Consider the following 14,393-nt stretch of genomic DNA (forward strand, 5'->3'; position numbering starts at 1 on the left):
GCTGTTGACTCACTTGAGCCCTTATGGCCTTGCAGAATCAACGATTAGAAGATGACTCATTTGGTTAGTCCTTAAATATGCCCAGATATTAAGCCCCATGTGTGCATATCCCCCCACCACCCATTTGAAGAAGTTGTCTACTTTTTCCTTTGTGTGGCTCCAGTGTTTTTTGTTTTGCGGCTATATTCTAGGTGCTTTGTATTTTAATGTAAGATTTAGTCATCAATTTCTACAATAAACCTGATATTTTGGGGGAAAAAAAGCAAAAAACAATTGCGTAGCAAGTGCCATAGTAGGGGAACGAAATATAATGGAGCCGCATTAAAAACTGGCTAGTTTGCAGAGTTTCAGAGCAATGCTAATTAAGGTATGTAGTTTCTGACTAATCCATGGATGAAAATTACCTGTTGTTCAGAGATAGTGAAAGAAAATAATTTTTAAAATAAAATTAACTGATCATTTTGGTAGGTAATCATTTTACGCACTGCAAGTCAGTTGGTCCTTAAATAGTTAAGAGACGTTGGGGCTGGCATGGTGACTTACGCCTGTAATCCCAACACTTTGGGAGGCCGAGGCGGGCGGATCACCTGAGGTCAGGAATTAGAGATCAGCCTGGCCAACATGGTGAAACCCGGTCTCTACTAAAAATACAAAAACTAGCTGGATCTGGTGGTGGGTGCCTGTAATCCCAGCTACTCAAGAGGCTAAGGCAGGGAGAATCACTTGAACCCGGGAGTCGGAAGTTGCAGTGAGCGGAGAACACACCACTGCACTCTAGTCTGGGTGGCAGAGCGAGACTCTGTCTCAAAAAACAAACAAACAATAATAAAATAAAATACTTAGAAAAATTGTGAGTTCAAGAAATAATTTTTATAGATGAAGCAGGGAAAACAAATAGTTTGTGTGTCTTAATTAAATAATAATAGATTTATATATTAAAAATCCATGTTTTTTTGTTTTTTTGAGATGGAGTTTTGCTCTTGTCACTCAGGCTGGAGTGCAATGGTGCAATCTTGGCTTACTGTAACCTCCGCCTCCCAAGTTCAGGTGATTCTCCTGCTTCAGCCTCCCGAATAGCTGGGATTACAGGCACCAGCTGTCATGCCCAGCTAATTTTTGTGTTTTTAGTAGAGATGGGGTTTTACCATGTTGGCCAGGGTGGTCTGGAACTCCTGACCTCAGGTGATCCACTCACCTCGGCCTCCCAAAGTGCTGGGATTACAGGCATGAGCCACTGTGCTCCGTGAAAAATCCGTGGATATTTAATATGGATGAAAAATCCATGGATATTTAATGTGGATTTTTGATGTGAATTAAAAACCATGGATTTTTATTATGGATTAATTTTAAAGTTTATTGCAGCACTATTTACAATAGTAAAGACTTGGAACCAACCCAAATGCCTATTGATGATCAACTGGATAAAGATAATGTGGCACATATACACCATGGAATAGTATGCAGCCATAAAAAGAAATGAGATCATGTCCTTTGCAGGAACGTGGATGAAGCTGGAAGCCATCATTCTCAGCAGACTAACACAGGAACAGCAAATCAAACACTGCGTGTTCTCTCTCTTAAGTGGGAGTTGAACAATGAGAACACATGGACGTAGGGAGGGGAACATCACACACCAGGACCTGTTGTAGAGTAGGAGGCAAGGGGAGGGAGAGCATTAGGACAAATACCTAACGCATGTGGAGATTAAAACCTAGATAATGGGTTGATGCGGCAAACCACCATGGCATATGTATATCTGTGTAACAAACCTGTATGTTCTGCACATGTATCCAGGAACTTAAAAAAAAAAAGATATTTTATGTGTCTTAATTGAATAATAATAGATTTATAGACTGAAAATCTGTGGGTTTTTGTGGATTAAAAATCTGTGGGTTTTTAATGTGGATTAAAAATCAGAAGAAAATGAACTCTTTGGTCCAGTGCAGGAAAATACAGGCAAAACTGGATACAATTAGATGGTCAGGAATGATAACCCAGTTGTCAATGTTTGAAGAAGAGAATAAGGTGCTAGCATTCCTATCTGTAGATAATTTGACAGCTGGGAAATAGGGGGAGTCTTCTATGTAGTTAGTGAAGGCTAAATGAACTATTATATGCAATTATCCTAGAAAAGTACTCAAACTTTAAAAAATAAAAAAAAATTAGACTTATGTGAGATTATATGGAATAATTAGATAGAAATACTTTTTAGGTGAACATAGGTCTTAAAAAAATCATTTATTTGCACATAGTTTTTCAGTAACTATAAAAGCACATTTTGTTGTACAGGATGCATAATTATATGATATAACAAGTGGGACATTGGCCAGGCCTGGTGGCTCATGACTCTAATCCCAGCACTTTGGGAGGCTGAAGCAGGCGGATCGCCTGAGGTCAGGAGTTTGAGACCAGCCTGACCAACATGGTGAAACTCTGTCTCTACTAAAAATACAAAAATTAGCCAGGTGTGGTGGCGCACGCCTGTAGTCCCAGCTACTTGAGAGGCTGAGGCAGAAGAATGGTGTGAACCTGAGAGGCGGAGCTTGCAGTGAGCTGAGATTGTACCATTGCACTCCAGTCTGGGCAACAGAGCGAGACTCTGTCTCAACAACAATGACAACAACAACAACAAAACCCAAAAAACAAACAAACAAACAAAAATTGGGACATCATAGAAATAAAAAAGTAGTAATGAATTTAAAAATACACCACTGTCATGGTTATATAAAACCTAATAAAAATCTGTAAGGTCAAATTTTGTCTCTGTTAAACAAATAGAATCTTCACAGCCAGTTTATGTTTATGGCTTTATTTTTCTCGGGTGGAATTGCATGGAATATGAGTATCTTTTAAGTTTACTAAAGTATGCCAAATTAATTACTTTCTTTGTGTTTAACTTTTTTTCAGTCATATCAGCAGTGCATTTCTCTGTACAGAGGCCTATGCTTGATGGGCTCGGAATTTAACATTTTTGCCTACCTGATAAGAATAAGTGATATTAATTTCTCTGATAACTAGTGATGTTGATCTTTTTATGTTGTCTGGGTCTTTTTCTTTATGACTTGTGCTATTTGCATCTTTTGAGACAGGGTCTCACTCAGAAGTCACCCAAGCTGGAGTGCAGTAGTGTGTGATCACGGCTCACTGCAGCCTCGACCTCCCAGGCTCAGGGGATCCTCCAACTTCAGCCTCTTTGAGTGGCTGTGACTACACGTGTGTACCACCATGCCGGTTTTTTTTTTTTTTTTTCCATTTTTTGTAGAGATGGGGTTTTACCACATTGCCCAGACTGGTCTCCAACTCCTGAGCTCAAGCAATCCACCCACCTTGGCCTCCCAAAGTGCTGGGATTGCAGCTGTGAACCACTGTGCCTGGCTCACTGTTTGTACCTTTTCAGAAATCCCTTTATGTTCACTCAAAATTATTTCCTTATGTTTCCTTTTACAATTTTGGGCTAAAGTACAGCTGCTTTAATTCTCCTGGAATTTATTTTTGTGTAAGTTAAGGTGCAGATTTTATCTGTTTCCATGTTGAGACAACTAGTTGTCTTAATATCATTCGTTGGATAATTTATTCTTTCCCCACCAATTTGTAATGTCACCTCTCTTGTTTGCTAGGCTCTCCGTGCATATATATGTGGACCTGTCTTAGGGCCCTCTATTCTTTTCCACTGGTCTATTCCAGGATATTTTAAAGTAGAAATTTTCTTATGAAAAGCTTCGGACACATACAAAGAGAGAATCATGTTATGAACCCTAGTGTACTCATCCAGATTCAAGTTAACAGGAATTTACCGCACTAGCATTTTTGTCTTTTGTAATGTATTTAAGGCATATTCTAAGTCTTAGGTCATTTCACCCCATATACTTCAGCATGGATATGTATTATCAAACCATTAAAATTAAGCATTTTTAATATTATCTAATGTCCCTGTCCATATTGAGTTCTCTGAATGTTTAAAAGTATCTTTTTATAGTTGGGTTAAATCAGGATCTACCGTAGTCCTCACGTTAAACTGGTTTTTTTGTGTTTCCTAATTACTTTCAATTTAAAGCATTTGAGCAAATTCCTCTTACCCCAGGCTCTTTAGTTTTCCTGCAGTTGACCTCTTGAAGAAATCAACTAGGTCTTTAATATTCCACATTATGGATTTGTTTGTGCTGTTTTTTGATGTTACTTAATTTGTTTTATCTCCGTATATATTCTGTAAACTAGAAGTTAGCTTTAAAGGCTTGATTTGATTTAGGTTCAACTTCTTTGGGGTCAGGAGGCAAATAATACTTTGTAGGTAGTACTGATACTTCATATGGCATTACATTGGGAGGCACATGATGCGTGGGTGTTTCACCCACTCATAGCAATGCTAACATTAAAATCTTGGGATTCACGTGATTTCAGCAGGATGCCTTCATAAGGAGGTTTTGATCTGATTTGCCACTCCTCCTGTATTTATTAGCTGGAATTCTTTAAAGAACAACATTGCATCATCAGCTAGAGCTATTTTGGTTACCCTGAAATACTTTTGATACAAGAAAAGCAGTGTAAATAATTTGTTCTTTCCCTTTAATTTGTCAGTGTTCAGAGTAAGAAGTTGGTGCTCTAGCTCATTCCAGTGGTGAACAATAATGGTTTTTATTAATATCATTTTTGAGGATTTGAGTATCACTAGTTTAGATTTTTTAGTTGTTTTCAATAAGAATGTTAATCTTTAGTCCATTACTACCTGAACCAGAAGCCTTTTCTCTTAACTGTATATTGCTGTATTGTTTCATTTTAGACAGAGCATGTATCTTTTAATTTTAATGTAAATGAAAATGTTAACCGCTTTTCTAATTCTCATTTTTTGATTAATGAGATTTTACAGTTCATGTGTTCATTGGTCATTTGTATTTTCTCCTTTTCGTTTTTTTGTCTTTTCACTTTTTCTCTTTGTTGATCCTTGTCTTGATTTATGAAGGCTTTTTGTCTATTAAGGTTACCAACCTTTTGTTTCTTGTTGCAATTTCCCTCTAATTTTTTTTTTTTTTTTTTTTTTTGAGACAGAGTCTCGTTCTGTTGCTCAGGCTGGAATGCAGTGGCGTGATCTTGGCTCACTGCAACCTCCGCCTCCCTGGTTCAAGCAATTCTCCTGCCTCAGCCTCCTGAGTAGCTGAGATTACAGGTGTGTGCCACCACACCGGCTAATTTTTGTATTTTTAGTAGAGACGGGGTTTCACCATGTTGGCCAGGCTGGTCTCAAACTCCTAACCTTGTGATCTGACGGCCCTGGCCTCCCAAAGTGCTGGGATTACAGGCGTGAGCTACTGCACCTGGCTGGTTTCCCTCTAATTTATAATTTGCTTTAATTTTTAAAATTATTCTTTTGAATGGACTTGTATGTCTTACAAAGCATGGCTGTCTTCCCTCCGTACTATAAAATGCTAACTTCTGTTTTCTTCTATTTTGTTTTTGCATACTTAAATATCTAGTCTATATAAACATGAGTTATGTTAAACCTTTGTTCCAAGTAAGTTGATAACTTGTACATTGGTATGAAATACTATGTCTTTTGTCTGGGTGGGTCCTGCTGATGATGTTAAAACTCTTTCAAAATGTTTTAGCTAATCACTAGTGTTCCTAGGTTGCTTATAGTAGCAGAAAAATATGACCTCGTTAAGTAATTTATATAGATTTATGCTCTATTAATTATGCAAAGGCAAAATTTATACTGAATTTTGTATTTCCTAGATAAGTGTAGTAATTGTTACAAAATTATGTACTGTCAGTGTTTTCATATTTTTATAAATTTGAATAATACATTTATTTCCTTTGTGTAATAAGTGATTTTATTTCTTATTTTGGATAGACACTTGGCATTTCACCTGAAGAAAACTTTGTTATTACAACAACAAGTAGGAAAGAAATTACCTGTGATAATTTTGGTAGGTAAACTGTGTTACTAAGTTCATGCTTTTATGTTTAATAAGGTCTAGTACGTGGTATAGCAATAACTATTTTATTAGATATGCATCTAAATCTGTTGATGATTTTTGTTAATTTGTTGGGATGAGGGAGGAAACTGGCTGTATGTGCATAGTTTGCACAGAGGTTTTATTTTTCAAGCTTGATTGTAGAAAAATAGTTGATATCAGTTATGGCTACAGAAGATGATTCTACCTAGCACAAATCTTCTGAAGCTAATTTTCCTAACCAACGTGGATTATTCCATTATCTTTTTTTTAACCTAATTAGTTTCCCAAGACGTGCTGGTTTTTCATGCCTGATTCCATCTGAATTTAACCATTCTCCATTCATGTTGACACCACTCTATTTTAGATCCTCGTCTGATTTCCTGTGATAGTTTAACCTATTAAAAATTGAGTGTTTCAAATGAATGGAAGTATTTGTGCTTGTTTCATTAATATCCTTAACATGACTTTGTTTACAGGTAGATGATTGGGGGTTTTTCTTTACCATCATTAAAGATATTTCACAGATAGAGTTTGTATATTCACAATTATAAGTTCATTGAGTTTCTGATGCTGACCTAGCACTTATGATTTTCACTCTTGATTACAGATGAAACTGTTAAAGATGGAGTCACCTTGTACCTGCTACAGTCAGTGAATCAGTTACTACTGACAGCTACGAAAGAACGAATTGACTTCTTACCTCACTATGACACACTGGTTAAAAGTGGCATGTATGAATATTATGCCAGTGAAGGACAAAATCCTTTGCGTAAGTATCCCATTCATACTAATTTTGATAAACTATTACCTGCCTTTATCCCCTGATCACATGTCCCATTCCTTCACTTTTTATAAATCTTCTTATTATACTTTATTAGAAGACCACCTATTTTCTTTCTTACTGAGATTCATCACAGTATTATTATGTCTTCTACCTATGTCATCTTCAGTGAAAAAAAAACTGTCCTTTAAGGCTAACCTACTAGTAGAACTTTTCTTTTCAACTCATAAAGGGTCTTGTACCTATACAGCTTTCCATCTCCTGTATACTCTCGTCTCCTGATTTCCTGGCCTGTCGTAGACCTTTCCCAATTAAGAAAATAGTTGTTTTACTTTGCAAATACATATAGCTAGATTGCGTAAGTAAGAAGTTTGTGTTCATATTTCCATGTCTTTTTTTTTTTTTTTTTTTTCCCGAGATGGAGTCTCGCTCTGTCCCCCAGGCTGGAGTGCAGTGGCGCGATCTTGGCTCACTGCCAGCTCCGTCTCCTGGGTTCACACCATTCTCCTGCCTCAGCCTCCCGAGTAGCTGGGACTACAGGCGCCTGCCACCACGCCTGGCTAATTTTTTGTATTTTTAGTAGAGACGGGGTTTCACCTTGGTCTCGATCTCCTGACCTTGTGATCTGCCCGCCTCGGCCTCCCAAAGTGCTGGGATTACAGGTCTTTATCATTTCCTTCTACCTTTACTACTTGCTAGTTTCTATCCTGTCTCTGGACCATTTGCTAGTGATCTTTACAAATCGATTGGTTTACTGAATCCTCTCTTTCTGGACTTGCCAAAGTGTCTAATACTACTTACATGTTCATCGTAAACTTTTGTATTAAAATTATTTTTTTCTTATTATATGTGTATTCTTGTTTGCAGGAAATTAGAAAACATAGATAAGCAAAAAGAACATAAATAATATCACTATTACCCAGACATAACCACCGCTAACACTTTAGTGTTTATCATTTCAGAACTTTTCATATATTTGATTTTTAATGGTTTTATATGGTGCATACTTCTTTAACCTACATTTTGTTTAAAAATAAAGTGAACATCTTTTAATATATATGTCTCTCTGTATATTTTGATAATATTTAGGTAATATAATTTATTTGAGCAGTATTCTTTTTCTTTTTTTTTTTTGAGACAGAATCTCTCTGTCACCCAAGCTGGAGTGCAGCAGTGTGATCTTGGCTCACTGCAACCTCTGCCTCCTGAGTTCAAGTGATTCTCCTGCCTCAGCCTCCCAAGTATCTGGGATTACAGGCATGCACCACCACACCTGGCTAATTTTTGTGTTTTTAGTAGAGACGGAGTTTCACCATGTTGACCAGGCTGGTCTCGAACTCCTGACCTAAGTGATCCTCCCGCCTCAGCCTCCCAAAGTGCTGGGATTACAGGTATAAGTCACCATGCCCAGTCTGAACAGTGTTCTTCTATTAGACATTTAGGTTGTTTTTAATTTTGTTATGGTTACAAATGACACTGAATGTTCTTCTGACTAAATCTTTGTGTGCTTTCTTAACATAACACTACCGCTACTATCATTACTATCAGCTACAGTGCCAGGCGTTGTACCGAGTGCTTATGAGCATTGTCTCATTTACTCCTTAATCCTGTGTAGTAGCTAATGTTAGAACATAATTTAGGTAAAGATCCTGTTTTGCAGAATTAACTGGGACTAAGAGATTTTAGGTAACTTGCCCAAGGCCACACTACTAGGGAGTAGTGGAGCCAGCATTTAAACTTTAAGAGAGTGACTTCAGAGCTTGAATATATAACTAGTACATTTATTACCTATCATGTTGTTCTTTTTGTACAGAAAAGCTCTTCTCCCATCTTAAAAACACTAAAGTCTTACTTCCTTCACTGGCTACTGCCTAAAATTTTTTGATTCTGTTTATGGCAAAACTCTTCCAGAGAGCTGACTGCATTCGCTATCAGCAGTACTTCCTCCCATTCTTTCCTACTCTGACCAGACATTTTTACCTACCACTCTACTGTACCCACTCTTTTATGGTTACCAACAACTAAATCCAGTAATCAATTTTTAATTTTCAGTTCTAATTTTTCTTGAAGTGTTAGAGATTGTTTTGGTACTTCTTCCTTTTTGATACACTTTTCTCGCTTGACTTTCAAGAGTCCATGTTTTTCTTGATTTTCTTCCTTTTTGCAGTGGCATGACCACAGCACACTGTAGCCTCAAACTCCTAAGCGTAAGCAATCCCCCTGCCTCAATCTCCTGAATGACTAGGACTACAAGTGCATACCACCATGCCCAGCTAATTAAAAAAAAAAATTGTAGCTGGATGCAGTGACTCATGCCTGTAATCCCAGCACTTTGAGAGGTTGAGGCGGGAAGATCACTTGAGACCAGGACTTTAGGACCAGCCTGGGGTACACAATGTACCCTATCTTTACAAAAAAATACAGAAATTATTTGGACATTTTGGTGCATGCGTTGCTTAACTACTTGGGAGGCAGTGGCAGGGGGATTGCTTGAGTGACCCAAGGAATTCGAGGCTACAGTGAGCTATGACTGCACCCCTGCACTTCATTCTGGGCAACAGAGTGAGACTCTGTCTCTAAAAGTTAAAAATAAAAATAAAATTTTCTTTGTAGAGATGGAGTCTTGCCATGTTGCCTAGGCTGGTCTTGAATTGCTGGCCTCAAATTTTTGAGAGCCTTGGTCTCTCAAAGCCCTGGGATTATAAGCACCTTGATTTTCTTCTTACCTCACTGCCTGCCCTTTCTTCTCTCCCCACCTTCTTAATGTTGAAGTGCCTTAGGGTTTAGTCCTTGACCTTTATGTTGTATCTTACTTCCTCACTTGGTCATCAGGTCCTATCTCACGGTTCTAAATAACATCATTACGGAGTGACTGTCACAAGGAAGAGGTAAGAAATGGTAATTTTTAGTTAAATATTGAAAATGGTGCCAGGTTTATCTCTTGAATTCCAGTTTTATCCATCCAGCTGCCAATGTGGCATCTTCTCTAGGATGTCTAAAATGGGAACCCTCATCTGCTCTATGAATTTTATACCACACATAGTTTCCCCCATCTGAATTGATTATTACTGTGTCCTTCCTGTGGCACAGGCCAAAAGTCACATTGATACTTATATTTCTCAAACCTCTTATTTAATCTGACAGAAAATCCTTTGGGTCCTATTCTCAATGTTTTGTCTTAAAATGACCATTTCTCACCATTTCTATTGCTACCACCTGGTGTGGAGGCACCATCATATCCACCCAGATTACACTAACTGGTAGTTTCTGGTACCGGTCTTTTTATCCCTGTCCATAAAGGTTTGAGAAATCAGATTGTGTCACTCTTCTGCTGAAAACACTCATGGCTCCCCATTTCACTAAGAGTAAAAGCCAAAGTCGTTACAGTTGCCTGCAGAACCTTACTAGCTCTGCTTTGTACTTCTCTGACTTTGTTTCTACTACCTTTCTTACTTTTTCACTCCCCTTCAGTGCCATCCATATTCTTAGCTTAGGGCCCTCTGCTTGAAATGCTCTTCCTCCAGTTAGCCTTTCTTCACTTCCTCCAAGTCTTGGTTATCTGCTGTCTTCTCAACAAAACTTACTGTATTTAATTGCAACTGTATTCCCTCTGTGTCTTTACTGTTACTTGATTTCATTTCTCTGCTGTTTCTTTTTTCTCCATTGCACAAACCATCTTCTAACTTGCTGTAGAATTTATTTATTATGTTTATATTTTCTTTCCCATATTCCTCCATTAGAATGTTAAGTCCATAGAAACAGAACCTTCATCTGCTTTGTTCAGTTCCTAGAACAATGCCTGGCACATAATAGGTGCTTAAATATTTTAAAATTGAGTGAAACTGGCTGGGCTCACGCCTGTAATCCCAGCACTTTGGAAGCCGCAGCGGGCAGATCACTTGAGGTCAGGAGTTTGAGACCATCCTGGCCAACATGGTGAAACCCCATCTCTAGTAAAAATACAAAAATTGGCCAGGCGTGGAGGTGGGTGCCTGTAATCCCAGCTGCTCGAGAGGCTGAGGCAGGAGAATCACTTGAACCCGGGTGGTGGAGCTTATAGTGAGCTGAGATCATGCCACTGCCACTCCAGCCTGGGCACCAGAGGGAGACTGCATCTTAAAAAAAAAAAATTGAGGAGTGAATCTTTAATTCTTTTTTTTTTTTTTTGAGATGGCGTTTCCCTTGTTGCCCAGGCTGGAGTGCAATGTCTTGATCTCGGCTCACAACAACCTCCACCTCCTGGGTTCAAGCGATTCTCCTGCCTCAGCCTCATGAGTTCCTGGGATTACAGGTGTGCACCACCACGCCTGGCTAATTTTGTATTTTTAGTAGAGATGGAGTTTCTCCATGCTGGTCAGGCTGGTCTTGAACTCCCAACCTCAGGTGATCCTCCCGCCTTGACCTCCCGAAGGGCTGGGATTACAGGCGTGAACCACCGCACCTGGCCCATGAATCTTTAATTATTTTCCTGGGGATAAATTGCTAAATGTGTAATTATAGTGTCAACAGAAGTATTTATTAAACTCTTAATGTGGTTTATGTTTCACATTGATCAGTTTTCATCATACCATCATGAAATGATATGAAAACCGTATCAGTTGAAACCCTATCAGTTGAAAACCGTATCAGTTTTCATTCATACCATCATTATATGGATAAGCAGAAAACCCCAGTGTTTAAAATCTTGCCTTGATTTCTGTGACTTTACAGTACATTCCTGGGTCTTTCCCTACTTCTGTTTCCCTACTTCTGGTTCTTTTTGACTCTGGTGGACATTTCTTCAAGTCATGTTGATCTTTTTTTTTTTTTTTGAGACAGAGTCTCACTCTGTCGCCCCGGCTGGAGTGCAGTGGTGCTATGTCGGGTCGCTGCAAGCCCCGACTCCCGGGTTCATGCCATTCTCCTGCCTTAGCCTCCCGAGTAGCTGGAACTGCAGGCGCCCATCACCATGCCTGGCTAATTTTTTGTATTTTTTTAGTAGAGACAGGGTTTTACCATGTTAGCCAGGATGGTCTTGATCTTCTGACCTTGTGATCCGCCTACCTCGGCCTCCCAAAGTGCTGGGATTACAGGTGTGAGCCACCGCGCCTGGCCTTGATCTTTTATTTTTGTACTTTTAGTAAACTGATCCAAGCCTTAACTGTTGTACCTGTGTAATGAAGCAAACTTTTATCTCTGGCTGTCTTCAGTCTCAATTAAGCACAATATCTGCTTCAGCTTTCTTTGGAACACCTCTGCTCATTGAGCTTAGTGTGGTGGTAGGGCATCAGATCTAAACTGAATTTTTCTTTCCTCCCTTCTAAATTTTCTCTTTACAGGAAATGTTACCATTTGTCTAGTCTTCTAGAGGCAGAGACTTAAACACATCTTGAATTTCTTTTTCCCCTCTTCTTTTTCATCTAATCAGATTCTAAATTCTACTCAGTTCTTCCTTCCAAATTTCTCTTTAAGTTTCTTTTCCTGCCGTTTCCTACAGTGTCCCTTCTTCATTTTCTGGAGTTATTTCCTTAGCCAGACCCTTGTACATAATCTGATTTGTGGTAACTTCTTTGCAATTAGTTTATAAACATAGCTATCCTTGGAGTGTTTAGAAGTGCTTGCTGGAGTGCTACTTTGGTTTTTTTTTTTTTGAGATAGAGTCTCGCTCTGTTACCTAGGCTGGAGTAGAGTGGTGCAATCTCGGCTCGCTGCAACCTCTACCTCCCAGGTTCAAGCGATTCTCCTGTCTCAGCCTCCCGAGTAGCTGGGATTATAGGCACCGGCCACCACGCCCAGCTGTTTTTTTGTATTTTTAGTAGAGAAGGGGTTTTGCTGTGTTGGCCAGGCTGGTCTCAAACTCCTGACCTCAGGTGATCAGCCTGCCTTGGCCTTCCAGAGTGCTGAGATTACAGGCGTGAGCCACCACATCCAGTCTGAAGTGCTACTTTGGATTAATTACAGCTTTTGTTGGGTTAAGCTTCTGCAGAATTAAGATACGTAAATTTGATATGTTCCCTTTCTTTTTACTAAGGGGATAAAAGCAGGAAATAGTGTGAATAGTGACCTTGAAGAAAGGAGAATATTAGTTAGTGTTGAGCCAGTGATAAATTGAATGTCAGATTGGTGGTGTGGTAGTGAATCAATAGCAGTTCTGTGTCAATTGAGCAAATGCATTCTGCCGCTTGAAAAATGTGTTAGTCATAAGAATTCTATATGCAAATTAGCTTTTAAGAGACACTTATTTTGCACATGAGCAGTATAGGAAATTTAAAAAAAAAGAGAGACACATATTACTTTATATTTGCCCCGTATTTCCAAATGTGCCTACTTTGGACTTGTGCATGATGTAATTACATACCGCAGACTATTTGATATTATGGTTATGGTCTTCTGTTTGTCTCTTAATGTCTGTATGTCTGTCTTTAGATTATAAACTCCTTGAAGCCAGGAATCATGGCTGGCTGACTCATGCTGTATAGTGCCATACAAGTACTGATTGATGACTGCTTTTTTGATGCTGGTGGTGATTGGTGATGATGCCTTTATTATGTATTATATCATTAGGATCAGGATAATACTTTAATTCTAGCTCTTTGGCTTTAAGGTACTTGATAGTTTCTTCTTCTTTGCACTTTTATATAAACTATGTGGGAGGGAAAAGTTAAGCAATGTTTTCTTAATCTCTTGCAGCATTTGCTCTTGCGGAATTAATTGACAATTCATTGTCTGCTACTTCTCGTAACATTGGGGTTAGAAGAATACAGATCAAATTGGTAAGGAAATAATACTGTAAAACAATTTAACTTTCTTTTTGTAAGAGTAATAAAAGTTTATTGAAGAAAAGTAGAAAATAAAGGTAAAACTAAAAGTATAAATAATTGTCAGATATCTCTTCATCCGTTGTTAAAATTTTTTCTTGTTTTTTTCTATGCATGTATATATACATACATGAATATGTACCTTTGCTTTTTTGTAATCTTCTACTTTCCCTTAACAGTACATTGTTAACATGTACCGTATCATGAATGTTCTGTAATACAATTGCAGAACTGTTGTTGCAGTGGCTTATTGGCTGTAATGTAAATTGTGTAGTTTGTGTTCTATTGTTGAACATTTAGATTTTTTTCCTGTATTTTTGCCACTGGAAGGAATGCCGGAATGATGAACATTCTTGCACACCTTTGTACATGTCTCTGAATATTTCCTTAAGTTGAATTCTGAGAAATGGAATTTCTAGGCTAAAGGACATGAAGAATTCTGAGGCTTTTGATACATACTGCTGCTGAAGTGCCTTTCAGAAAATTGTATTAATTTGCACTTCCATCAGTAATGTATAAGTGAGCCCATTGAATCGTTTTTTTCATATTTAACTTTTCATGTTTTAAATATTGATTTGTCTTTTCCTGTCATTTTGAACTTACTTTGTTTCATAGCTTTTTGATGAAACACAAGGAAAACCTGCTGTTGCAGTGATAGATAATGGAAGAGGAATGACCTCTAAACAGCTTAACAACTGGGCCGTGTATAGGTTGTCAAAATTCACAAGACAAGGTGACTTTGAAAGGTTAGAAAACCTTTTTTTTTTTTTTTTTGTGGGTAGCTATGTATTTTAATAAGGATAAATTAAAATACTGGTATGCCTTTGGATGCATATGATACATTGGAGATTTTACTGTTATCCA

The 14,393-nt window shown here is 38.2% G+C and overlaps 1 protein-coding gene across 2 annotated transcripts in view; it reads left to right on the forward strand.

Moving 5' to 3' along the window:
- The window catches only part of SMCHD1 (structural maintenance of chromosomes flexible hinge domain containing 1), a 148,451-nt gene that overhangs the window by 3,512 nt on the left and 130,546 nt on the right, over nucleotides 1-14,393 (forward strand). For both annotated transcript variants that reach the window (XM_007974511.3, XM_037982471.2), the window contains exons 2-5: nucleotides 5,846-5,921; nucleotides 6,559-6,720; nucleotides 13,402-13,484; nucleotides 14,145-14,275. In XM_007974511.3, the coding sequence (XP_007972702.3) occupies nucleotides 5,846-5,921; nucleotides 6,559-6,720; nucleotides 13,402-13,484; nucleotides 14,145-14,275 (452 nt within the window). The remainder of the gene's footprint in view (nucleotides 1-5,845; nucleotides 5,922-6,558; nucleotides 6,721-13,401; nucleotides 13,485-14,144; nucleotides 14,276-14,393) is intronic.

Source organism: Chlorocebus sabaeus, chromosome 18 (assembly GCF_047675955.1).
Source record: "Chlorocebus sabaeus isolate Y175 chromosome 18, mChlSab1.0.hap1, whole genome shotgun sequence".
NCBI lineage: Eukaryota > Metazoa > Chordata > Mammalia > Primates > Cercopithecidae > Chlorocebus > Chlorocebus sabaeus.